Raw genomic sequence first — 26,614 nt, 5'->3', positions numbered from 1 at the left:
AGAGACAGGTGGATCTCTCTCTCCCTCCGTCTCCTACAGTCGTAGAACGGTCTGCTGCTCTAACCGCCCCTCTCTCTCTCTGGGAGCGCTCTGTAACCCTCCCTCCCTCTCTCTCTCTCTCTCTCTCTCTCTCTCTCTCTCTGGGAGCGCTCTGTAACCCTCCCTCTCTCTCTCTCTCTCTCTGGGAGCGCTCTGTAACCCTCCCTCTCTCTCTCTCTCTCTCTCTGGGAGCGCTCTGTAACCCTCCCTCTCTCTCTCTCTCTCTCTCTGGGAGCGCTCTGTAACCCTCCCTCTCTCTCTCTCTCTCTCTCTCTCTCTCTCTCTCTCTCTCTCTGGGAGCGCTCTGTAACCCTACCTCTCCCTCTCTCTCTCTCTGGGAGCGCTCTGTAACCCTACCTCTCTCTCTCTCTCTCTCTCTCTCTCTCTCTCTCTCTCTGGGAGCGCTCTGTAACCCTCCCTCTCTCTCTCTCTGGGAGCGCTCTGTAACCCTCCCTCTCTCTCTCTCTGGGAGCGCTCTGTAACCCTCCCTCTCTCTCTCTCTCTCTCTCTCTCTGGGAGCGCTCTGTAACCCTCCCTCTCTCTCTCTCTCTCTCTCTCTCTCTCTGGGAGCGCTCTGTAACCCTCCCTCTCTCTCTCTCTCTCTCTCTGGGAGCGCTCTGTAACCCTCCCTCTCTCTCTCTCTCTCTCTCTCTGGGAGCGCTCTGTAACCCTCCCTCTCTCTCTCTCTCTCTCTCTCTGGAAGCGCTCTGTAACCCTCCCTCTCTCTCTCTCTCTCTCTCTGGGAGCGCTCTGTAACCCTCTCTCTCTCTCTCTGGGAGCGCTCTGTAACCCTCCCTCTCTCTCTCTCTCTCTCTCTCTCTCTCTCTGGGAGCGCTCTAACCCTCCCTCCCTCTCTCTCTCTCTGGGAGCGCTCTGTAACCCTCCCTCTCTCTCTCTCTCTCTCTCTCTCTGGGAGCGCTCTGTAACTCTCTCTCTCTCTCTCTCTCTGGGAGCGCTCTGTAACTCTCTCTCTCTCTCTCTCTCTCTCTCTCTCTCTCTCTGGGAGTGCTCTGTAACTCTCTCTCTCTCTCTCTCTGGGAGCGCTCTGTAACTCTCTCTCTCTCTCTCTCTCTCTCTCTGTTCCCCCAGGCCTCCTCTCAGTCCATGCCCTGGCTGGCCGACCTGGTGCAGTCCAGCGAGGGGTCCTTGGACGTGCTGCCTGTGCAGTGCCTGTGTGAGTTCCTGCTCCACGACGCCGCTGATGACAACGTACCAATTGAGGACGAGGACGAGGCAGAGAGCAAAGAGCAGAGAGCCAAGAAGAGACTGGTATGGATTTGTGTTCAGGCTTCACTTAAACCACCACTCATGTATTTCAGTATTTCATCTACTCTAGACAAGCCGACCTGTTATGTCTCCCCCACACCACCAGAGGCAGCAGAAGCAGAGGCAGCTGCTGGGCCGGCTGCAGGACCTCCTGCTGGGGCCCACGGCGGACGAGCAGACCACCTGCGAGGTGCTGGACTACTTCCTGCGCCGCCTCAGCTCCTCACAGGTGGCGTCCAGAGTGTTGGCCATGAAGGTAGTGTTGGGGTCACAGCCCAATCAACTGAACACACATGCGCACACACACTGAGAGTCTCTGGTGCTGACGGGGTACGGGGGGGGGGGGGGGGGGCTCCTGGTTGCAGGGCGTGTCTCTGGTGCTGAAGGGGGAGGGGGGGGGGGCGTGTCATCTGGATGCAGGGCGTGTCTCTGGTGCTGACGGAGGGGGGTCCTGGTTGCAGGGCATGTCTCTGGTGCTGACGGGGGAGGGGGGGGGGGCGTGTCATCTTGATGCAGGGCGTGTCTCTGTTGCTGACGGAGGGGGGGGGGGGGCCTGGTTGCAGGGCGTGTCTCTGGTGCTGACGGGGGGGGGTCCTGGTTGCAGGGCGTGTCTCTGGTGCTGACGGGGGGGGGTCCTGGTTGCAGGGCGTGTCTCTGGTGCTGACGGGGGGGGTCCTGGTTGCAGGGCGTGTCTCTGGTGCTGACGGGGGGGGGGGGTCCTGGTTGCAGGGCGTGTCTCTGGTGCTGACGGGGGGGGGGGGTCCTGGTTGCAGGGCGTGTCTCTGGTGCTGACGGGGGGGGGGCCTGGTTGCAGGGCCTGTCTCTGGTGCTGACGGAGGGGGGGCTGAAGGATGGCGAGGAGAGGGACCAGCCCATGGAGGAGGACTCTGCAGATGCTGAGCTGTTGCCAGGTTACCAGTGGCTCCTCCAGGACCTCCCCAGACTGCCCCTGTTCGACAGCGTCCGTGGGATGACCTCCACCGCCCTGCAGCAGGTCAGACACGCCTAGCCTAGCCTAGCCAGGCGGTCAGCTTTGAGAAGAAGAGATGATATTAAGACTGTTGTTTGACTTTTGACCTTCCCTAGGCCATACACATGGAGACTGACCCACAGACCATCAGCGCCTATCTCATCTACCTATCCCAGCATGCCCCAGTGGAGGAGCAGGCATCCCACAATGACCTGGCACTGGTAACCACAACCGCTGCACCGTACTCCTCCTTACCTCTGGTTGACCTGTCTCACCTCCGTCCCTCTGGTTGACCGGTATCAGCTGGACAGTGAATCTGAGCGTCTCTGTGTCCCCTGTGTCCCCGGGCTGTAGGATGTGGCGCGGCTGATCGTGGAGCGCTCCACCATCATGAACAGCCTGTTCTCCAAGCTGTCCTGCAGACCGGAGTCCCACGCCGTGCTCTCCGCCCTGCTCACCATCTTCTCCACCTACATCCGCAGGATGAGGAAGACCAAGGAGGGAGAGGATCTCTACAGCTGGGTGAGAGGACTGGGGCCTCACACAGGGCTAGAGGGGCCTCACACAGGGCTAGAGGGGCCTCACGCAGGGCTAGAGGGGCCTCACACAGGGCTAGAGGGGCCTCACACAGGGCTAGAGGGGCCTCAGACAGGGCTAGAGGGGCCTCACACAGGGCTAGAGGGGCCTCAGACAGGGCTAGAGGGGCCTCAGACAGGGCTAGAGGGGCCTCACACAGGGCTAGAGGGGCCTCACACAGGGCTAGAGGGGCCTCACACAGGGCTAGAGGGGCCTCATACAGGGCTAGAGGGGCCTCACACAGGGCTAGAGGGGCCTCACACAGGGCTAGAGGGGCCTCACACAGGGCTAGAGGGGCTCACCTGCTTATATATGAGGCCATCATCCACAACAACACAGTATTCATGACATGGATGTTTTCCGGGTTTCTTCAGTCAGAATCTCAGGACCAGGTGTTCCTGCGCTGGACCACAGGGGAGACGGCCACCATGCACATCCTGGTGGTCCACGCCATGGTCATCCTGCTCACCCTGGGGCCCGCTAAAGGTACGGACACCAGAGCTACGGAGCCTGGCCATCAGAGTAGGACGGTCTCTAAGAAACCAGAGCTGCTACAGTCTCCTGATGTCCTGCTGCTTAGTCCCTGTCCCCTTCCAGGACTGGTCCTGCTGCTTAGTCCCTGTCCCCTTCCAGGACTGGTTACTGTCTGGCTGGTAGACAGATGCAGTCCCCTGTGCTATGGCAGCAAAGTCTCATTTCAATCTGCCTGAAATGTCAAATTTCAAAGGTACCCACAGATGCACAAGGGTTGTGTCTGCCGCCCCCTGGGTTTTGAAAGCCAGCCGCTGCTAATAAACATGTTTAATTTGTAGCTAAAACACAAGTCATAAGTTTACCCATGGCAGAAACATATTGAGCTCAATGGCAGAAACGCAGAAGACAAGCGATTTTGGCTGATCCATTTTGTAAAAGTGTGACTTGTGTTTTAGCTAAAGATGAAACATGTTCATTAGCAGCGTCTGGCGTTCCAAACCCCAGGGGGTGGAAGAGACAAGCCTGCGTCTGTGAGCACCTTTGACTTTTCTCTGCTACACTTTATCAAGGAGTTTTGAATTTTGAGCAGGCGGACTGAAATAAGTCTGAGGACTTGGCTGCCGTAGCATCAGGGACCAGCCAGATAGTAACGCTACTTAGTCTCTGCTTCTTGTTCATGCACATTTCATGGATTGATGTTTACGTTGTTGTGCTTTCTTTCCATTCTCAGGGGAGAATGACTTCTTCAACCTTCTGGACATCTGGTTCCCTGACAAAAAGCCCCTCCCCACGGCCTTCCTGGTGGACACCTCAGAGGAGGCCCTCCTGCTTCCTGATTGGCTGAAGCTGAGGATGATCCGCTCAGAGGTGTCACGGCTGGTCGATGCAGGTACTGAGTTTATATCATATCAACCATATAACATGTTTATATCATATCAACCATATAACATGTTTATATCATATCAACCATATAACATGTTTATATCATATCAACCATATAACATGATTATATCATATCAACCATATAACATGTTTATATCATATCATATAACATGTTTATATCATATCATACCATATAACATGTTTATATCATATCATACCATATAACATGTTTATATCATATCATACCATATAACATGTTTATATCATACCATATAACATGTTTATATCATATCATACCATATAACATGTTTATCTCATATCATGCCATATAACATATTTATATCATATCAACCATATAACATGTTTATATCATATCATACCATATAACATGTTTATATCATATCATACCATATAACATGTTTATATCATAACATACCATATAACATGTTTATATCATATCATGCCATATACCATGTTCATATCATATCATACCATATAACATGTTTCTCATATCATGCCATATAACATGTTTATATCATATCATACCATATAACATGTTTATATCATATCATACCATATAACATGTTTATATCATATCAACCATATAACATGTTTATATCATATCATACCATATAACATGTTTATATCATATCATACCATATAACATGTTTATATCATATCATACCATATAACATGTTTATATCATATCATACCATATAACATGTTTATATCATATCATACCATATAACATGTTTATATCATATCATACCATATAACATGTTTATATCATATCATACCATATAACACGCACAATCAGGTTATTTGGGGAGTTTAGAACTATGCACATTAATAATAATACAATGTGAATGTTTTGCAGCATTACAAGACCTGGAGCCCCAGCAGCTGCTGCTGTTCGTCCAGTCGTTTGGCATCCCGGTGTCCAGCATGAGCAAGCTGCTGCAGTACCTGGACCAGGCGGCCTCCCACGACCCACAAGCTCTGGAACAAAACATCATGGACAAGAGTGAGTCTGCGCTGTCTGACCGGCTGTCTGACCGGCTGTCTGACCGGCTGACCATCTGTCTGACCATCTGTCTGACCATCTGTCTGACCGGCTGTCTGACCGGCTGTCTGACCGGCTGACCATCTGTCTGACCGGCTGTCTGACCGGCTGTCTGACCGGCTGTCTGACCGGCTGACCATCTGTCTGACCATCTGTCTGACCAGCTGTCTGACCGGCTGTCTGACCGGCTGTCTGACCGGCTGACCATCTGTCTGACCGGCTGTCTGACCGGCTGTCTGACCGGCTGTCTGACCGGCTGTCTGACCATCTGTCTGACCGGCTGTCTGACCGACTTAATATTCAACTGAATCTATGAGTTTGTGATATGCTGTGGATTCCTCACAGCCTACATGGCCCAGCTGGTGGAGGTGCAGCATGAGCGAGGAGCCACCGGGGGGCGCACTTTCCACACTCTGCTCAGCTCCTCAATCCCTCCGCGCAGAGGTTAGTTTCGCTGTCTTCTATTCCAACTGATGTCTCTCTAATGTGATGGGACACATTCATGTCTCTAATGTGATGGGACACATTCATGTCTCTAATGTGATGGGACACATTCATGTCATTGTGTACTAATACCCTCCTAATTGTCTACATGGAAGTTATTTTGGAACATGCCAACTGACGGGGGAGTCTGTGTTTCCCCCTCAGACAGTGCTGAGGTGAGCCGGGCCAAGGTTACCGTGGAGACCCCTCATAGTTCTGTCAAGATGAGAGCAACCAATCAGATCCCTACAATTGGGCCTGACGATGACCTCACTGGCATGCTTGCTCAGGTAGGAACACCTGTGTGCAGTTTGAAAAGTCAGTTTGAAAAGTTTACAGAAGCAAGAAGTGTTCTTTCTCTCTGTCACTCCCGTCATCTTCTCTGTAGTTTGTTGAGATTCAGCGCTCAAGGCCTTTTGGATGTGTTTTAACGGTTGATGCTGCTCTCTGGCTGCTGGGCATGGAGGACATGTTGCAGTCAGTGAGTGAGCCTCCTGTTCCTTGTGTGTTCTCCTTCTTCCCAGATGTTCCCCCTGAAGGTGGACCCCCGCTGGCCCGGCCCTCCCCCCCGCCAGCTGTCCCTGGCGCTGCAGCGGGCGCTGGCCCAGGAGCTGATGCGCGCCAGGCAGGGGGAGCCGCAGCCGGACGGCATGGCCGTCCGTCTCCTCCAGGCCCTAGCGGCGCTGCTCAGCTCCGCCCACGCCGGGCCCCTGGTGATGGCCATGCACCGCGGCCACGCCCTCTCCTGCCCACTCCTCCGCCAGCTGCACCTCTACCAGGTAGGGTATGGCCAGTCCTACAGCTCACCGCTTCATTACAATAACGTGGACTCAATGCAGAGGTTTGGACTGCGATTTATTCATCCTCCATGTCTCTGTCTCTCTCTCTCTCTTTCTATTCATCCTCCATGTCTCTCTCTCTTCCTCTTTCTCTCCTCGTCCCAGCGGCTGGTCACCCAGGACGTCACCTTCTCCTCGCTCTTCTTCAAGGCCGTCATCGAGATGCTGACCTGGCTGGAGAGCTCCGCCCTGGAGGCGGGGCCTCTGCAGACACTGCTCAAGTCCTTCGCTGGACAATACTCCAACAAGCACCGTCTCAGTGACGGTGGGCTCCTCTCTAACCCTAATCCTACCCCCCTCTCTAACCCTAATCCTACCCCCCTCTCTAACCCTAATCCTACCCCCCCTCTCTAACCCTAATCCTATCCCCCTCTCTAACCCTAACCCCCCGTCAGACGCAGTACTACTCCACTGTACCTCAGCCATCATGTTGTGACATCCGCGTGTGTCTCTGCTCTGCAGTCCGTACAGGTTTCCTGCTCCTGGACAAGGAGCTGGCGTTCCGGCGGGACTCTGAGGTGGCGGTCAGGGCCATCATGGCGTCCCTGAAGGCAGGGGAGAGGTGTAACGCTGAGCCTGAACTCATAGGCAAAGGTACACTAGCATGTCACGGGAGTTACTGCATGTAGAAACCCTTTCAATGGGATTCACGGTCACTAGGGCAACGACTTGGTCCTAGGAAACTTCCGGGATGTCAATCTGCGATAATAGTCAAACGTTAGTGATTAGCAAATTAACTTTGGGACCTTGTTGTTCAGTGAAGGGATTATTATTTACATATCTCGACTGCCCTGCCTTTGGAAGGCTCAAGAATTGGATGCTTGTCATTTTTAAAGTTAGCTAGCTAGCTACCGCCGCTAACGTGTTTATCGTCACGGCAAACCGGATGTTGAGAAAGACCAAAGTGGTGTTATTGTTTTGAATATGAACATTCCATGAAACAGACAGCAGTCATCCACGTGTTGTTGGCCTCTTGGATGTGGTGGCTGGTGTTGTGCAATAGCACCAGACCTGTTTCTGTCCTCTACCTCTGTGTGAGTGATTTCTCCATCTCTCTTTTGGGGAATGCCAATCTGAAACCAGACCAAACCAGCCCCAGAGGGAGCTAGCCACTTTGAGCTTGTTTATGATCAACATGTGTGCAACAAGTTGTCCTCAAACTACTGTAGTTGAAAGATGTTCAAGTTGTCCTCAAACTACTGTAGTTGAAAGATGTTTCAACATTCAACTGGTTGTGGCAAAAGTGGTGACCAATGTTATGCAAGGCTGCAATAATTGTAGGCCCATGTTTTTGGTGTGTGTAGGATCAGCTTGGAATGATTCGTTTTTCCTTGAATTCGCCAGATTTTCCCTGAACCCATCCTCCTGTTTGTTTTATAACTCTAGAATATTCCCCTGCCGCGGTGAATAACCAGGGTCTTGTTTTCTAACTCCCCTGCCGTGGTGGATAACCAGGGTCTTGTTTTCTAACTCCCCTGCCGTGGTGGATAACCAGGGTCTTGTTTTCTAACTCCCCTGCCGTGGTGGATAACCAGGGTCTTGTTTTCTAACTCCCCTGCCGTGGTGAATAACCAGGGTCTTGTTTTCTAACTCCCCTGCCGTGGTGAATAACCAGGGTCTTGTTTTCTAACTCCCCTGCCGTGGTGGATAACCAGGGTCTTGTTTTCTAACTCCCCTGCCGTGGTGGATAACCAGGGTCTTGTTTTCTAACTCCCCTGCCGTGGTGGATAACCAGGGTCTTGTTTTCTAACTCCCCTGCCGTGGTGGATAACCAGGGTCTTGTTTTCTAACTCCCCTGCCGTGGTGGATAACCAGGGTCTTGTTTTCTAACTCCCCTGCCGTGGTGGATAACCAGGGTCTTGTTTTCTAACTCCCCTGCCGTGGTGGATAACCAGGGTCTTGTTTTCTAACTCCCCTGCCGCGGTGGATAACCAGGGTCTTGTTTTCTAACTCCCCTGCCGTGGTGGATAACCAGGGTCTTGTTTGCTCAGTGCTGCAGGGCCTGCTGGAGGCGGAGTCTCCCTACCTGGAGGAGCTCCTCTCGCTGCTGATGACCGTCACACAGGCCGGACCCGCAGGCCCTGTTGCCATGGTGATCTCTCTGCTCCTTCAGGGGAGCGAGGAGCGCGCTGCCAAGACTGAGCTTGATTCAAAGAAGTAAGCGACCCGACTGGCAGCACCCACGGGAAACACGTGCAGCAGCATAATTAGACAAGGAATTATTTTTCCCCTCCTGAAGTCTGATTCATTCACGCTGCTTCATCTCAGCAGGCCGGAGGCCACAAAGACGGGGTACAGCTCAGGGCTGCTTGTTGATTGGCTGGAACATCTTGACCCCGAGGTGACCTCAGTATGTCCAGACCTTCAGCAGAAGCTGCTCTTTTCTCTCAACAAGGTAATCTCTGCTGTTTTTGTTTATGGTGCATGTTTTGGTTTAGATGTTTGCCTCTTGTAGGTCGGTAGGCAGGTGGGTAGGTAGGGGGGTAGGTAGGTAGGTAGGTAGGTGGGTAGGTAGGTGGGTAGGTAGGTAGGTAGGGGGGTAGGTAGGTAGGTAGGTAGGTAGGTAGGTAGGTAGGTAGGTGGGTAGGTGGGTAGGTGGGTAGGTAGGTGGGTGGGTGGGTAGGTGGGTAGGTGGGTAGGTGGGTAGGTGGGTAGGTGGGTAGGTAGGTGGGTGGGTGGGTAGGTGGGTGGGTAGGTAGGTAGGTGGGTGGGTAGGTAGGTAGGTGGGTGGGTAGGTGGGTAGGTAGGGGGGTAGGTAGGTAGGTGGGTGGGTGGGTGGGTGGGTAGGTAGGTAGGTGGGTGGGTGGGTGGGTAGGTAGGTAGGGGGGTAGGTAGGTAGGGGGGTAGGTAGGTAGGTAGGTAGGTAGGTAGGTGGGTGGGTGGGTGGGTGGGTAGGTAGGTAGGTGGGTGGGTGGGTGGGTAGGTAGGTAGGGGGGTAGGTAGGTAGGTAGGTGGGTGGGTAGGTGGGTAGGTAGGTAGGTGGGTGGGTGGGTGGGTGGGTGGGTAGGTGGGTGGGTAGGTAGGTAGGTGGGTGGGTGGGTGGGTAGGTGGGTAGGTAGGGGGGTAGGTAGGTAGGTGGGTGGGTGGGTGGGTGGGTAGGTAGTACTTTATGATCCTGAGGGGAAATTATACTTTAGTAAAAGCTTTCTTCATTTAGTTTTGCATCTCAGCGCCACTGTGTGGTTTCTGTTCCAGGCTCGTAGAAGCCCCTCCTACAGGCCGTACCTGCTGGCCCTGCTCACCCACCAGTCCAACTGGACCACGGTCCATCAGTGCATCAGCGCTCTTCTCAGCAAGCACCGCACCCAGAGGTGTGACTCCTCCTCCCCTCAGTCCTCTGATAACTAGCTAGCGCTGTGTATCTTTCCCATCCTGGGACTGTTATAATCCCGCTGTGTCTGGTGCTTCAGGCTGGATCCCTCCTCTGCCCTGGACTTCCTGTGGGCCTGCAGCCACATCCCTCGCATCTGGCAGGGCCGCGACCAGAAGACTCCTCAGGTGGGCGCAGCACGCCACCCTCCGCGCCGCTCACCACGCTGCTCTCACGGCCTCTAGCCGCTCACCACACCACTCTCACGGCCTCTAGCCTCTCACCACGCCGCTCTCACGGCCTCTAGCCTCTCACCACACTGCTCTCATGGCCTCTAGCCTCTCACCACACCACTCTCATGGCCTCTAGCCTCTCACCACACCACTCTCACGGCCTCTAGCCTCTCACCACACCACTCTCATGGCCTCTAGCCTCTCACCACGCTGCTCTCAAGGCCTCTAGCCTCTCTCACGGCCTCTAGTCATGGCCTCTAGTTACGGCCTCTAGCCTGAACCCAGCTTCACCGCTGTCTCCCTCTCTCTCCGTCTCCGTAGAAACGGACGGAGAAGTTCGTCCTGCGTCTGAGTCCCGAGGAGCTCATCAGCCTGGTGGACCTGATCCTGTCCGAGTCGGAGCTGAGCGGTCAGGACTCGCCCCGCGGCCGGAGCGCCCTGGACCCGGCCTCCTGCTCCCTCATCCAGGCCCGCCTGCCGCTGCTCCACTCCTGCTGCCTGGGAGACCTGGAGAAGGTCGGCAGGGTCTCAGAGTACCTCATCAACTGCGCCAAGAAATGGGGAGACAGGTGAGGCGGCGGGGGGGTGGGGGGGGGGTGTCAGGCTGGGTCAACAGGCTGGGTCGCTGGTTGTCAGTTTGCTGGACAACATCTTGTAACCTCGTCCCATCTCTCTCTCTCTCTCTCTCTCTCTGTCTGTCTGTCTGTCTGTCTGTCTGTCTGTCTGTCTGTCTGTCTGTCTGTCTGTCTGTCTCTCTCTCTCCTCCATTCCTTTCCACACCAACAGACAGACAAATACATAAATGTATATTTTTGTTTAATAAGATTCCCCCAAGTGCCCATAGGTCACTGAGTTAAACACCGTTTTATTTTTCTAATTAGCCCAAGTATTGAACTCGGTCTCTGGCTGATAAACCCGGGTCACATGACTCCAGATCCCCCTTGTGGGGCAGATGAGTTCTCAGACGGAGCGTCTCTGTCAGGCACAATGCCAGGGACCAGGGAGAACTCATAATTAGCTCTATTGGTGTGAAATTAAAACCAGCAGAAGTGGTGTGTGCTGTGATCTCTTTAACAGCTCAGTGTTTTATAATGAAGCCGAGAGGATTAGGGCTGAAGCTCTGGACTGGCCTGTGTTGTGAGTGCCTCCGACTTAGTTGTCAGAGATCAGGGTGCAACTCTTTGTGGAGGCAAAAACCTTCTTTCATGAATATGTCTCTGGTTATTAAACCACTTTAATGAGGAAACTTTGGCCAAGGTCAAGCAAAATTAGCTTCCGAATTAAAATATTTTTAAGTACAGCTAAGCTGTCTGGTAAAATAGTGAGGAGTTAAAACATGGTTTGTTAACAGTCTCGTGAAGTGTTTGGTCTGTAGAGGGGATGTTGTGTGTGTTCTCCTCACAGCCGGCTCTTTAAGCTCCTCGCCAAATAAGCTGGTGTTTACTCCAATTACACAACAACTATTGAGCAGGCAGTGTGAAGTCCTGACTCCTGGTCAAGGCTGTTCATGTCTACCAGACATCCCGTTCTGCCCGTGCTGGGGAACTGAACCTACGTGGGTTTGCAGAGAGCTTTCTAGCCACAGCGCTCGCCCTCCACAGCAGACTGGCAGACCTGTGTTCAGTGTGTTTCAAGACCTGTGTTCAGTGTGTTTCAGGACTAGTGTTCAGTGTGTTTCAGGACTAGTGTTCAGTGTGTTTCAGGACTAGTGTTCAGTGTGTTTCAGGACTAGTGTTTCAGGACTAGTGTTCAGTGTGTTTCAGGACTAGTGTTCAGTGTGTTTCAGGACTAGTGTTTCAGGACTAGTGTTCAGTGTGTTTCAGGACTAGTGTTTCAGGACTAGTGTTCAGTGTGTTTCAGGACCAGTGTTCAGTGTGTTTCAGGACCTGTGTTCAGTGTGTTTCAGGACTAGTGTTCAGTGTGTTTCAGGACCTGTGTTCAGTGTGTTTCAGGACCTGTGTTCAGTGTGTTTCAGGACCTGTGTTCAGTGTTTCCTCGTTGTGTTTCAGCGTGATGAGTAAGCGGTGTCAGAACCTGCTGCTCCAGATCTACCTGCAGTTCCCCGAGGTCATCCAGCGCGTGAGCCTGCCTGAGGCCGTCCTGACCAGCCAGGGGGCCGAGGACGGGAGCACCTGCAAGGTAGCCACGCCTCCACCTGCCCCGCCCTGCTGCCTCTCAGGCACTCACCTGCCCCGCCCTGCTGCCTCTCAGGCACTCACCTGCCCCACCCTGCTGTCACTCAGTCACTCACCTGCCCCACCCTGCTGCCTCTCAGGCACTCACCTGCCCCACCCTGCTGCCTCTCAGTCACTCACCTGCCCCACCCTGCTGCCTCTCAGGCACTCACCTGCCCCACCCTGCTGCCTCTCAGTCACTCACCTGCCCCACCCTGCTGCCTCTCAGGCACTCACCTGCCCCACCCTGCTGCCTCTCAGTCACTCACCTGCCCCACCCTGCTGCCTCTCAGTCACTCACCTGCCCCACCCTGCTGCCTCAGTCCCTCACTGCTGTAGGTAATGATGAGTGTGTCTGCTGTCCTTCCAGCTGGACGTCCTGGTCCATCGCCTGGTCACGTTACTGGCCGACACCGGAGACTCCAAGTCTGCAGAGAGCCGCATGTCTGACGCCAACCTGGCCTGCAGGAAGCTGGCTGTGTCCCACCCGGTCCTGCTGCTCAGGTCAGTCCACGGATCAGGACTCGTACGCAGGCTTCACTGCCCCTCTGCTGTATCTTGCTGTGTTGTTGTTGCTGAGCTCGGGTCACAGGGTCAGAGATGGGCTCTCTGAATGTTCCCTCCTGTCCTGACCTCTCCAGGCACCTGCCCATGATCGCAGGGCTGCTGCACGGACGCATCCACCTCAACTTCCACGAGTTCCGGCAGCAGAACCACCTGATCTTCTTCATCAACGCTCTGGCAATCCTGGAGCTGCTGCAGCCCCTGGTGTTCAAGAGCGACCACCAGAGGGCGCTGCAGGACTGCCTGCTGTCCTTCATGAAGGTCCTCCAGGTGAGGGACAACAGACCAACTGATCAGCCCACAGGGTTTAGAATAGTCTTTATCAGATATTTGACTGCCTTGTCTTTTATGTATTGTATATTATGAAGTATGTTTCTTATGGCAGAAGATAATTGCTTCCCTCCTATCAAGTTGTTAGACTCCATGTCCCTGCTGGTCCAGTGTGTTCTTATTGATTGTTATTTTACTGTGTACCACTCACCATCTTTTGGACTTGTGAAACGATGACCTTAATCCTATATGCACCTTGCAGAACTTCCAGAGAACTCGCTCGCCGCTGGTCTTCATAAACAAGTTTGTGCAGTTCATCCAGAAGTACATCACCCACGACGGGGCTGTGGCCATCCCGTACCTCCAGAAGCACTCGGACATCCTGCAGTGAGTCCGCTAGCCCACTTCCTGCGTGTTTCACCATGTGAACGTCACCGTGTTCCTGCAGAAGAGAGACTCTCTGTTGTTCCTGTCTCTCCCTCCAGGGGTCTCTCCTCAGAAAATCCAGACCTGGTGCAGCTCAAGTCCCTGCTGGCCGGACTCACCCTGCCTGTGAAGACCGGCTGCTCTGAGTTCACCGACGAGGACGGGGAGGGTGAGGCCCGGTCCAGACTCACTCACTGTCCAGCCTCAACGACACACAGAACCTCAGCTAGTCCTCCACCAGGGGGCAGCTCTGAGTCATCACACACAGGCCTTTGTCACTGAGCAGACATGTTTATCATGGTTTTCGAGGTTGAGCTGCAGTGTGTCCATGGCTCTGGGTTTGTGACTCTTCTTCTCCTCCAATCAGACGACGGCTCTGCCGGGTCCCTGCCGATGGTCAGCATCTCCGCGGCGCCACCGCTGACCGCCGCCGACATGACCATGTGCCTGAGGAGGATCTCCAGAGGAGAGGCCGTGGAAGGTAGGGGGTGTGCTGAACACGGGGGGGGGGGGGCTGAACACGGGGGGGCTGAACCATGGATGTATTAATAGAACTGGATACAGCCACTCCATTCACTGACCGCTATCAACAATGAAGCCCTATTGAACCGCGCCATCTTGGCAAATTTGTAGTCATTTGACTATTTCCGGTGACTTTTGTACTTGCGCAGTTGTGCTTTTCTGGCCTTCCGGTGACTTTTGTACTTGCGCAGTTGAGCTTTTCTGTCCGACGCGCGTCCACGTCCACGGTCAACGTTGGCGTTGACCGCTTCTAGCTATCGAATGGCTGACTGGTGTAAGATGGATAGCCTAACGTTAGAGAGATAAATGTAGTCTATGGTTATGTTAATAAAACTAAAATTGATGTTGTAACATGCATGCAGCACTGCCGATCTGAACGATTGATTCATTATTACCATGGATCGGTATGGGATTGATCAAGGGCGAATGTGAAATAGCAGCCAGGAACTCAGCGGGTTATCCGAGATGCGGTAGCCGCGGCCAAAGCTCCTGCTGGCGAGGAGGGAAGCTCTTCAACTCGCCGGTCACTGGCTCCCTGGAGGAATTTAGCCTGGCTGCAATAACGTTATCGCGAACGGAATGAATACCATCTACTAGCAAACAAAACATCTTCAGTTATAATTAACCTGTTAAAACTAAGATGCCTGGATGAAAAAATAATTTCTCCAATGGATATATTTTACAAAAACAGGTTAATATGCAAGCCGGTTTTCATTGCTAAATCAAAGCGGGGAGAGCCGAGAGAGCCGGGAACGTGCGTGGACGCGCGTCGGACAGAAAAGCTCAAATGCGCAAGTACAAAAGTCACCGGAAATAGCCAAATGACTACAAATCTAGCCAAGATGGCGCGGTTCAATAGGCCTTCACTTTAGATTTCGAATCCTGGGGGCTTGGGCTGAACACACGGGGGGGGCTGAACACGGGGGGTTCTGGAGGAGTTCTGTCCCTCACCTCCTCCACGCTGGTTGTGTTGCAGACGTGTTGGAGGTGCTCACCGAGGTGGATGAGAAGTCCAAGAGGAGTCCGGAGATCATCCAGTACTTCAGCGTACGTAGTGAGAATAAATCCAGTTTCATGCACGTCTGTGAACTGGCTGGTCTGTGGACTGGCTGATCTGTGGACTGACTGGCTGGTCTGTGGACTGACTGGCTGGTCTGTGGACTGGCTGGTCTGTGAACTGACTGGTCTGTGAACTGACTGGTCTGTGGACTGGCTGGTCTGTGGACTGGCTGGCTGGCTGGTGTTCACGCTGCTTGTGTTCCCGTCCTCAGAACGACCTCCAGAGACTGATGAGCTCATCGGAGGAGCTGAGTCGTAACATGGCCTTCAGTCTGGCGCTGCGCTGCATCCAGAACAACCCCTGGTAAGAGCTCCGGTCTGGTCCACCACTTCACCCGCATGGACAGTCAGATATTACTGCTGTGTGATGATCAAATATATGTTCACTAAGCCCAGTCTGGACAGTACTGGACCTTCACGTCTAACATCTCTGCTTCCAGCCTGGCAGCGGACTTCCTGCCCACATTCATGTTCTGTCTGGGCAGCGGGAGCTTCGACGTGGTGCAGACGGCCCTGAGGAACCTTCCAGAATACGTGCTGCTGTGTCAGGGTGAGTCAGTCTGTCAGTCTGTCAGTCTGTCTGTCTGTCTGTCTGTCTGTCTGTCTGTCTGTCTGTCTGTCTGTCTGTCTGTCTCTGTCTGTCTCTGTCTGTCTGTCTGTCTCTGTCTGCCTGTCTGTCTGTCTGCCTGCCTGTCTGTCTGCCTGTCTGTCTCTGTCTGCCTGTCTGTCTGTCTGCCTGTCTGTCTGTCTGTCTGTCTCTGTCTGTCTGTCTCTGTCTGTCTCTGTCTGTCTCTGTCTGTCTCTGTCTGCCTGTCTGCCTGTCCGTCCTCAGTCAGCCACGCCTGGTCCCTGAGTTTACCTCTGATTAGATCCCTAGACATGTTTTATATCAATAAAATGACCGTAGCAAAGTTACATCATCGTCAGTGGTCATAGCAAACTTACATACAGTATAATATGTGTTTGTGGCCGTACTGTTTTCCAGAGCATGCAGACATCCTGCTCCACAAGGCCTTCCTGGTGGGGATCTATGGACAGATCGACACCAGCTCCATGATCTCGGAGTCCATGAAAGTCCTACACATGGACGCCACAACTTAACAACCTGGCAAACAAGATACAAGATGACCGTTCCTCCTCTGAGTGAACAGTCAGGAAACCTCTGTGTAGAGTTAGTGTAGAGTCAGAGTTAGAGTTAGTCAGAGTTAGAGTTAGTCAGAGTTAGTCAGAGTTAGTCAGAGTAAGAGTTATTCAGAGTTATTCAGAGTTATTCAGAGTTAGTCAGAGTTAGTCAGAGTTAGTCAGAGTTAGTCAGAGTTAGAGTTAGTCAGAGTTATTCAGAGTTAGTCAGAGTTAGAGTTAGTCAGAGTTAGTTAGTCAGAGTTAGAGTTAGTTAGAGTTAGTCAGAGTTAGTCAGAGTTAGTCAGAGTTAGAGTTAGTTCGAGTTAGTCAGAGTTAGAGTTAGTTAGAGTTAGTCAGAGTTAGTCAGAGTTAGAGTTAGTTAGAGTTAGTCAGAGTTAGTCAGAGTTAGTCAGAGTTAGTCAGAGTTAGTCAGAGTCAGAGTTAGTCAGAGTTAGTCAGAGTCAGAGTTAGTCAGAGTTAGAGTTAGTTAGAGTTAGTTGGAGTTAAACTCAAGTCGTATTTCACTGCCCTGTGCTTATTCCTATTCTATCTTTCTATCAGGATTTCTAGATGGAGGAAAACTGTTCAGATGATCTCATACACATTTACGGATGATTTTTGAACAAAGTAAAATCATGTCACTCATGTTTCAGGCTCTGCACTTATTGCTTTCCGTTCGTTTTCTGAATAAATTAACATTTGTTATCAACCACAGTAGGGTACTTTAGAATTTTTGAGAAGAACAATTAGCAGCTATTACATGTTTACTTTTTTGGAAGTTAGTTACAGCTGATATTGTATAGCATAAGCTTGGAAATAAAATCTAATTATTGGCTTTCGTATCAATATTTCACCTCTATCGGTGCCCCTTCATTTCATTCCAGTCATACTTGAATTGTAATAAAGCTGAAATGTCTGTCAGAGCTGGGCTTTCTTTGCACTGGACTGTAGCAGACAAATTAAAGGCACGCAGCGAATGCTGTGACGGAAACCAATTTGCCATGAAAGTGTGAGTGTTTAGTCCAGCGCCACGGACTTCATCTGAGAACACTTGATGGAGTCAAAGGGAAAAACAGCACGCTGCATGCCGGTAACCCAGGGAACCGTAACCCAGGGAACGGCCCTCGCCCACTGATGGTAAATTAGCCGAGGCAGTAATTGTTCAATCACACAGAGCAGAGAGAGACCGGAGGGCCCTTTGAAGGCTGCATGTGGGCAGGTTGTTTTCCCGGCTCTGAGCCGACGGCTGGTGTTGAGTTACAGGCGCGGACATGGAGAGGAAGGTGTGGTGTTCTGGGGGGTGAGTGTTTGGGGAGGGTGAGACATGTCTGCGCTGGTGGGTCAGGGAAGCTGCTGTCCGTTGAGAGTGACGGGCCCTCAACACGCTGCGCACGCCGGGCGTGACCTCAGCGAGGTCTCCAGTGATCTGCGCCCGCTCTCCTTTTAAGATGTCACAACTGACTTGAAGCTAGGGGTGGAAATTCCTTTGGATTTTCTTTGCGCATTACCATACAATTAGATGTTTTTTCCATTCAGTCTTCTAGCCCTACTTGACCCTGCTGGCCTCCCTCCTGTTCAGGGACGCTGTGTTAATGGCACCTGTAAGGTTTCAGATAACTCACTGCAGAGTTGAAGGTTGTGTTTGTGGTTATCCATCAGCTTGCAACAGATGCCTCTAATGGCTGCCAGGGTTCTTGGGGAGGCGCCAGCATCCCATTGGCTGGCTGGCAGTGATGCGGAACAGAGATGAGTGACAGGTAGCGAGGAAGAGGAAGGAGCAGCTGTCATTGGGTAAGCCTGACGGACCCCTGACACAATAACAACCTCCGTCTTTATTCATCACACCAGCCTTGTGGTGCCCTCAAACCCAGGTGCAGGGGGCTGCGCTGAGGCCCATCTCAATACGCCAGGGAGCTCACTTGATGGGGTCTCATGTCAGTCCTCTTCACAACATGGCTTTAGTTCGCTCACAGTCCTGCTGCATGTTTATAAAAACCTGAGAATCTAGAGAATCAACAGTGATCCGAAATCTAAGAGGTGCTAGTACTTGAGTAAACGGTCAGTGTAAGTGGAGGGTGGGGGCTGGTCTCACTCACCCCTGGGAGGGGCCCTGATGTGCCCCTACCTGCCCGCGCACACCTGTCTGCTGAGCGTCTTCCTCTGGATGGCAGGCTCTCTTAGATCATCTCCTCTTCCTCCACGCATGAGCTGGACTGGCTCTCGCCTCTCTGCTCCCTGGGGCTTTGAAGTGTGGAGTGTGATTGCTCCTGGATTGTGGTGCTTTCCCTTGAAGGTTTGACATGAAAAGCAGGCTGGGCTCAGGGGTTGGTCCTCTGGCCAGTGATCCAGGACTAAACCAATCAGCCTTCTCACCGCGGATCCTGTTACCAGAGAGAGTGAGACGCCAAGCATAGGGGCTTCCTCAGCTGCCAAACACACCGCTCTTTGTCCCAAACATACAACCCAAGATAATTAATTTCATCAACTTGTACTATTGGATTCAAATGCAATAAAACTGCAAGCAGCCAGTGATCAGAGATTCTTTATGTGGTTTCAGACAGAGAACTGATATTAACTATTGTAATGAATTATATATATTTTTAAAACAAAAAAAACAATGTATAGAAAAAAATAGTAATTGCAGCTCTGACTGACCCTATCTGATAACCATGATACTGTGACATGTCATTAACAGTAGAAGTGACAACCCTTAAGCTTCACTTATGCTTTAATTAAATATTGATCTTATCAGTGCTCATTGCTATTCCAGACTGCAAATTACACCAGACAGATACAGTTTCCCATGACAGAAAACCAACGATTATCATCCATCTTCACGTCGTTTGGCGGAACCCTGTTTTATGACCCTAAGTGCCGGTTTAATAGATAGGTAGGTAAATAGATAGAGGATATCAGTGATATTGCACATTGTTCACAGTCTCCGTCATGTGAAGACTTGTTCCAACACATCCAACATGGAACATGATAACTGATGCTGTATGAAAATTAATTCAAGAAAAAGGAACCAGCTGGAGACAGTTGCAAAATATATCCATTCTTGTACTGTACTGTAGTGTATTCTCTATAACTTTAATTTACCAATCAAAATCTTGATCTGAAAATTCTGCAAGTTTGCAATTTGCTGCCTCTCTTGTCCACTTTTACTTCTGAATTAGACGGATAAGGAACTCAAACAAGTACGTTTCAAACTAAAGCCACTAATGGAAAAAGGCACTCTGCGCAGGTGGGTTTTAAACCCTGGGAGTTCCGTCCGCTCTGTTTAAGGCGTTCTAATGATACTTTGATTGTTATTTAAGCTGCTGTGGATTTCAGACGCTGCCACGTGATCCGGGGAGATGGAGGCACCTGAGAGGTGGCTGTTAGCCGCTGCTATTGTTGTCCTAATGCCTCCTTCAATTACCCACTAGCAGCTCATTTGCTCACAAGTCCTTCACTGATGGCTGAACCACCCCCACTGCTTTTTCACAAATTTCATCCCTGATGAGGTGGATCAGTGGGCATTAGCGGAACCAGAGACCATCCACAGCGTGTGTGTGTGTGTGTGTGGGGGGGGTCTACTTTCAGACATCCCAGAAGTCTCTGCGTCTCCCGGTGTGCCAGGGATAAACGGAGGAGCCCATTCAGTCAGCCCCACCACACACACAGTGTTTGTTTAGCCACCCCTCAAACCAGACACTCCTAATCTATTATCCTTTTCCTTGGGAATACCAAAGCCTAAGAAGTCACAGGGGATGCCAGGAAATGTATGTCCCCGTGTCTCACACACAGATTTGCACAGGTATTTCAAATGTTTACATATTGATCTGTTCATTACCTGTGGATGGGTTTAATCGTGTGTTTAGACAGGTGCAGATGACAGCCCACAGGTGAGAGGAGCGTTGTGGAATGAGCAGGCGGTTCACTCAGCCTGCTGTTTACCGCCTGGCTGTGACCGGCTGTCTCCTGCTCAACCGTAGGCCTGATCAAAGCCTGCTTAACCCACCAGTCAGCGGTGACAACTATGACAGCGTTGAGTTTCTGCCGCCGTCTGATCAGGTGAGTAGTTAGAAGATGTGTTGTTAGTATCTGCGGCTTAATTGACCCACCTGCGTTACATTCACATAGAAGGTGCTCATGATGAACTCATCAGAGATCCTTCAGCACCCACACACAGCTGGCTCCCTTGGAAGAGGTGTGGATGATGATGATCTATGAGTATTCAAGGGTAAAGGTGTGTGTGACTGAGAGCACAGCGTTATGAGTCATGATCAGATATCAAAGTGTATGTCGCTGGATATCTGCTCCTATGTGAAAAAGTGTTCTCAGTCATGGTCTGTTGGATTTCAGGAGTGTAACCTTCCCCTCTGTGTGAGATTACTGAGGGTCCATACGTAGATCGGGGTGGTGTAGACCAACACTACAGTGAATACCGGCACCCCATTGAGGAAAACTGAACTTGAAAGTATCCTTGTCTTTCTTGGTTGTGTTTTTGGGAGAGTGGAGACACAGACATGTCTGTCTCTATCCAGATCAGGCTCCAGATTCCAGGGAAGCGAGCTGTGAAAATGATCTGTTTTCACAACCCAAGGATTCCTGACCCACAGCCATTGTCAGTGAACTCTGTCCCAAGTAGAGCGCTAAGCAACACTATCTATTTGAACAGGTGATCTCATTTCAGAGACAATTAGCGTAGACAAGAAATCAAAAAGCTCCCAAATTCTCAAGTTGTCATAATTTGGACACAGATTCCATTGTTCTTATTGAACATTCAACACAGAGTATGAACACCTAAACTGAGTTCTAAGTTTCTTGGAAATCTGTGTATTATGAATTCATCAGCAGCATTATGACTTCATCAGCAGTATTATGACTTCATCACCAGTACTAACACCTAAACAGAAACCTAAAATGTGCCAAAGTGGTTTCAAATGTCATAAATGCCAGGAAAACAAATGTTGAGCAAATTAGCTTTCAAGTCGATGTCAGTTTAGTAGTGTGATTAGCGTGAGCGTGTTTATCCTTGAAATGGTTGCTCTGTTTGGACCCCAAAAGCTTATTTTCATGACTTCCGCAGGGCTGAACTTAAGCTACCTGTGTCTTCACGCAGTTTCTATTGGAGTTATTTCTACTTATCATACTTGACAAGTAGTTCATATGATCGTCAAGCTTCTGTAACATTTGGACGGTGTACGTGTTTCAATGAACGTCCAAGTCTCTGAACTGTTTTACACACCTTGACGTCTGATCCATCACATTGATTGAAATTTCAGAAGCTAAAAGGTGTCTTAACTTGTCGAAAGTAAACCTCAAAGACATTATATGTCCAATGCAAGCAATGCAAAATATCAAGAGGAGTAAAATGGTAGTTGGTACAGAACATTCCATGGTAGGGAAGTAAACCAAGTTTCATCATGGACATATAAGATAGTGGATTAGTAAATATTAGTGCATGTTATGAGAAGCAATCAAGAGATGAATCATGGGCCAGACTGTGTATCTGAAGCCCCGCCCTGTCTCCCTGGGTCATGTGATTGAGGAAGGAGGGGAAAGTTGTCAGAGATCCCCAGCAGCTCAGGTGAGACCTCCCCCACTGCAGGGTTAGGGTTAGGGTTAGTCTCTCCCCTCTCCACACATCCCCTGCCTCTCACCTGAGCTTCTAACCACCAAGCGTTTAGTCTCCACATCCGCCATCTCCAACAACCTGGATTAACTCATCGTACTGCTGATTGCAGCAGATCAGATCCATAGATTTATGGTTGACGTTTCTTTCATTTTTCTCTTCCACTCCGGACCTTGTGATGCATTTCATCATCTCAGCAGCACCAGTACTAAGATGCAGCCTTGTAACGTGACTTCATCTTGAGTCCTCAGCGCCAGAGTAGTAGAGGTCCCGAGATTACATCCTCAGTCTTGTCTTGGCGCCAGATCGTAGCGTTGCCTCTGAGTCTCTCATTTCACTGGATTGAAGATCTTGGACTTCCTCAAAGACCTTGGATATGTTTGGCCAAGGGCAGCTGGTGTCCGCTCTGTTACCTGCTGTGTTCCACTCCTCTGCCGCCCACCTGTTCCCTGCCTTCCCCTCCAGACTGGGCTCCCCTCCTCAGATCCTGTTCCCCGGGCCCCTGGTCAGCTACGAGGCCCTGAGGTGTTTCCTGCAGCCGGAGCCATGCAAGGAGGCTCTGCTCCTGGCCACGCAGGCGGCAGGGTTGGGCCACTTCATGGAGAGCATGGGTGAGTTTCAACCAACCGACTCATCTGAGAATGTCCATTTCGCAAAACTGGACTAGTGTACGTGTCTTATTAGACTTACGTCATTCATTGCTATTGTTAAGCTCTGTTCTCCAACACGGTCATTGAGCACCATCTAATGGCAGTGCAAATATTTACAGAAGATTGGTTAACAGCTCGCCATTAACAATCAATTATCAAGCAAGCACAGTTAAAGTGGGCCTAATGAACGCTGTGCTAATTATCCAATCTAGAGTCATTAGTTCCTTGTCACCGTTGGCGATTGTGTAATTGGCAGTAGCGCTGTGTTTTCCAGATGAACAGAGGCCAGTGAAGCAGCGTCGTGCTCGAGCCAACTACAGCAGCTGGCAGCTGGAGGAGCTGGAGAAGGCCTTCGAGACCACCCACTACCCCGACGTCTTCATGAGGGAGGCCCTGGCCCTGAGACTGGACCTCATAGAGGCCAGAGTACAGGTGAGATCCTCCTGATACACTTTCCCCTGAGCCATTCATATGTCCCTTCATGAACACATTGTTTACCATACAGAATACAGATTTGCATACAGTAAACCATTAGCTAAACTTAAATGTTTTGATTTTGTTATATTTGCACAGGTGTGGTTTCAAAACCGTAGAGCCAAGATGCGCAGGCAGCTCAAGCTGCAGGGCCAGCTGGGAGAGCCGTGTCCCAGGAAGGAAGATGAGGCTGCTGACCAATCCAGGAAGAGCTTCCAGGAGCCGCAGAGCTGTGACAGCGAGCACTGGGAGCAGCGGCAGGACAGAGGAAGTTCTCCCTGGACTAAAGCGCCCCGCGCTGCGGCCCCCCTCCCAGCCCAGGGCCTGGCCCCGGAGCCAGGGAACAGGGGAGGGGTGGGGGGGGCCAGTCCAGAGGAGGTCCGCTCCTGTAGCATCGCCCAGCTGAGGGCCAAGGCCCGGGAGCACCAGGCAGAGCTCCACAGCACCGTGACCCAATCAGAGACGGAGAGACCAGCACCACTACAGGACGCTGCTGACAGAGAGACTCTGACTTTATAAACATGCCTCGAAACATCATCTTAAGTGTCACAATTTAGATAGAACGTGTATGTTTAAGCCTCTGCACAAGGATGCGATTTAACAATTATAGTTGGTGCTTAAACAAATGTCTTGACCTTGTATTTACTTTCTGTAATGTGTTGTACTGTAAGAGACACATACAGTATTACTGTTCACATTCTCCTTTGTAGTTGTTTTACACGTGGCTCACAAAATGGCTCACTTACCTGACCCTCTCTGAAAGCATAATGGGCTCAAAGTAGAATCCCTCATTTTTTCCTGGTGACTAAAAGTCCATAGCCTTAGCATCAGGGTAAAACTGAAAGGGGAAACGCTCTGATGACCTCTCAATGAGCTCATCGATGACAAGCCCGTCCCGGAGCTATCCTGTTACCTTCACCACAGACAGAGACTGAGGCAGGATGTCTGCGTGCTAACACAAGCCCTCAGGAAACAAGGGAAGTGGCTGAAAAATGACTGCCCTTCTCTGACAGCGACACTCTTTAAACTGCAAACACATGTTGCCGTTGTTTTCCTGCGAGAGATAAACCTCAACAATTGTCACTAAAATTGCTGTGTATTTTTACTATTGCTGTTGTCATGAAAACAATGTGTCTGTCTATATCAAGACTACAGCAGTAAGTAATAGCCTATAGTTATAATATTGTATAACGCTCTTATAGAAACTTCACCATGCCTACTGCACATTGTAAAGTGTCTACTGTAGACTTAGACAGTGTTGTTATCACTATCAGGCTTTCCTGGTGATATATGGGTAGATTGAGAGAGCAACTGTTTTATTGTCTAATCTGGAGCTTCCTTCCTAGTCCAAGCACTTCCTTTCCTAGCCTGCTAATATCTCTACTCTAGCATCTCCAGACTAGCCTGCTAATATCTCTACTCTAACATCACCAGACTAGCCTGCTAATATCTCTACTCTAACATCTCCAGACTAGCCTGCTAATATCTCTACTCTAACATCACCAGACTAGCCTGCTAATATCTCTACTCTAGCATCTCCAGACTAGCCTGCTAATATCTCTACTCTAGCATCACCAGACTAGCCTGCTAATATCTCTACTCTAGCATCTCCAGACTAGCCTGCTAATATCTCTACTCTAGCATCTCCAGACTAGCCTGCTAATATCTCTACTCTAGCATCACCAGACTAGCCTGCTAATATCTCTACTCTAGCATCTCCAGACTAGCCTGCTAATATCTCTACTCTAGCATCTCCAGACTAGCCTGCTAATATCTCTACTCTAGCATCACCAGACTAGCCTGCTAATATCTCTACTCTAGCATCTCCAGACTAGCCTGCTAATATCTCTACTCTAGCATCTCCAGACTAGCCTGCTAATATCTCTACTCTAACTAACATCACCAGACTAGCCTGCTAATATCTCTACTCTAACATCACCAGACTAGCCTGCTAATATCTCTACTCTAGCATCTCCAGACTAGCCTGCTAATATCTCTACTCTAGCATCTCCAGACTAGCCTGCTAATATCTCTACTCTAACTAACATCACCAGACTAGCCTGCTAATATCTCTACTCTAGCATCTCCAGACTAGCCTGCTAATATCTCTACTCTAGCATCTCCAGACTAGCCTGCTAATATCTCTACTCTAACATCTCCAGACTAGCCTGCTAATATCTCTACTCTAACATCTCCAGACTAGCCTGCTAATATCTCTACTCTAGCATCACCAGACTAGCCTGCTAATATCTCTACTCTAACATCTCCAGACTAGCCTGCTAATATATCTACTCTAGCATCACCAGACTAGCCTGCTAATATCTCTACTCTAACATCTCCAGACTAGCCTGCTAATATCTCTACTCTAACATCTCCAGACTAGCCTGCTAATATCTCTACTCTAGCATCTCCAGACTAGCCTGCTAATATCTCTACTCTAGCATCTCCAGACTAGCCTGCTAATATCTCTACTCTAACTAACATCACCAGACTAGCCTGCTAATATCTCTACTCTAGCATCTCCAGACTAGCCTGCTAATATCTCTACTCTAGCATCTCCAGACTAGCCTGCTAATATCTCTACTCAAGCATCTCCAGACTAGCCTGCTAATATCTCTACTCTAGCATCACCAGACTAGCCTGCTAATCTCTCTCTGGCATCTCTATCCTGCCTGGCAGCGCCCCCTCTGGCAGCGCCTCCGATCCTCTCTCCTAAACCATGAAGCCTGTGTTCCGCTAGTAAGAATACGCTTCACTGGATTGCCTCCTGTGTTCCAAAAAAATGTTTCGTCTCTGTAGAATTTGTGGTATTGTGTAAAATCCTACATTGCTATTGGAGTAGTTACGGTAATGCACCTACGACATCACGTAGAGTCACGCAGGACTAGTGCGGAGCAGAGTTCCGTGTACAGTGATGTTAAAGTGCCATGTTGCTTCAATAAAGCCGTGTTAACTATATTTCAAGTTGTTCAAAAATCCTGATTCAATAGATAATGTGACAGAATTTTGCATTGTAATGGATTAGTCTGATTGTATCATTACACATGATCATTCCATATCATTCCAGCTATGTATCCTTGTGTCATCTCTTTGACAGCATGTCGCCTGTTGGGGTCACACTCACATTTCAGAGACACTCAAGTCCACCAGTCCAAGCCTAATCAGAGAGTGCCTCCTTTCAAAATGGGTCAGGGGACTCAAGTAGGTTAGTGGTAAACACGTCATCAGTTTTGACCAATTAGCCTATTGTACATCCAATCAATCCTATTTGGTCTTCCGATGAAATTCTTCAGCACTATGCAAATTACAAAACGTGGCTCAGCAGCGCCTTTTGTCTGCATAGTCGCGTTGTTCATTAAGTCTTCAGTATGTAGGGCCTGTCACAATGCTCATTTATAGTGTGAGCTTGTGTATAGGGTCTACTTTAATTCACAATAAAACCGCTATCCTTCCCAGAAGCTCATTTAGATTTTCCGTCACTCTGACCATGTTTCGTGTAACTTAAGTGCAACATAATATCGTCTTCTAGGCAATATAAATTATATTCATAATCAATTGTGTGAACACTACATCTAAATTACTGAGACGTTGCCTACAA

At 50.3% G+C, this 26,614-nt stretch overlaps 2 protein-coding genes across 2 annotated transcripts in view; both read left to right on the top strand.

The window, feature by feature from the left end:
• ints1 (integrator complex subunit 1) overlaps positions 1–17,150 on the top strand; it is a 25,816-nt gene extending 8,666 nt beyond the window's left edge. The window contains exons 20-47 of the mRNA XM_084448323.1: positions 1,129–1,308; positions 1,412–1,561; positions 2,120–2,299; positions 2,392–2,496; positions 2,630–2,797; positions 3,226–3,337; positions 4,056–4,214; positions 5,085–5,231; positions 5,616–5,714; positions 5,919–6,043; positions 6,278–6,532; positions 6,698–6,857; positions 7,055–7,186; positions 8,584–8,749; positions 8,861–8,987; positions 9,788–9,903; positions 10,003–10,090; positions 10,457–10,704; positions 12,145–12,274; positions 12,680–12,813; positions 12,951–13,143; positions 13,406–13,530; positions 13,629–13,738; positions 13,937–14,050; positions 15,068–15,138; positions 15,363–15,454; positions 15,591–15,700; positions 16,136–17,150. Of these exons, the coding sequence (XP_084304449.1) occupies positions 1,129–1,308; positions 1,412–1,561; positions 2,120–2,299; positions 2,392–2,496; positions 2,630–2,797; positions 3,226–3,337; positions 4,056–4,214; positions 5,085–5,231; positions 5,616–5,714; positions 5,919–6,043; positions 6,278–6,532; positions 6,698–6,857; positions 7,055–7,186; positions 8,584–8,749; positions 8,861–8,987; positions 9,788–9,903; positions 10,003–10,090; positions 10,457–10,704; positions 12,145–12,274; positions 12,680–12,813; positions 12,951–13,143; positions 13,406–13,530; positions 13,629–13,738; positions 13,937–14,050; positions 15,068–15,138; positions 15,363–15,454; positions 15,591–15,700; positions 16,136–16,251 (3,912 nt within the window). The 3' untranslated portion in view covers positions 16,252–17,150. The remainder of the gene's footprint in view (positions 1–1,128; positions 1,309–1,411; positions 1,562–2,119; positions 2,300–2,391; positions 2,497–2,629; positions 2,798–3,225; positions 3,338–4,055; positions 4,215–5,084; positions 5,232–5,615; positions 5,715–5,918; positions 6,044–6,277; positions 6,533–6,697; positions 6,858–7,054; positions 7,187–8,583; positions 8,750–8,860; positions 8,988–9,787; positions 9,904–10,002; positions 10,091–10,456; positions 10,705–12,144; positions 12,275–12,679; positions 12,814–12,950; positions 13,144–13,405; positions 13,531–13,628; positions 13,739–13,936; positions 14,051–15,067; positions 15,139–15,362; positions 15,455–15,590; positions 15,701–16,135) is intronic.
• A 5,118-nt stretch (positions 17,151–22,268) lies between these two features.
• LOC311317325 (uncharacterized protein) lies at positions 22,269–23,535 on the top strand (the record flags this gene model as incomplete). The annotated part of the gene is made up of 3 exons (XM_084448408.1): positions 22,269–22,503; positions 22,817–22,974; positions 23,116–23,535. The coding sequence occupies 3 exons, from the start codon at positions 22,269–22,271 to the stop codon at positions 23,533–23,535; spliced, it is 813 nt and encodes a 270-aa protein (XP_084304534.1).
• Positions 23,536–26,614: the final 3,079 nt, after the last annotated feature.

Source organism: Borostomias antarcticus (assembly GCF_949987555.1).
Source record: "Borostomias antarcticus genome assembly, chromosome: 14".
Taxonomy (NCBI): Eukaryota; Metazoa; Chordata; class Actinopteri; order Stomiiformes; family Stomiidae; genus Borostomias; species Borostomias antarcticus.
This window is presented reverse-complemented; position numbering and strand designations above follow the sequence as displayed.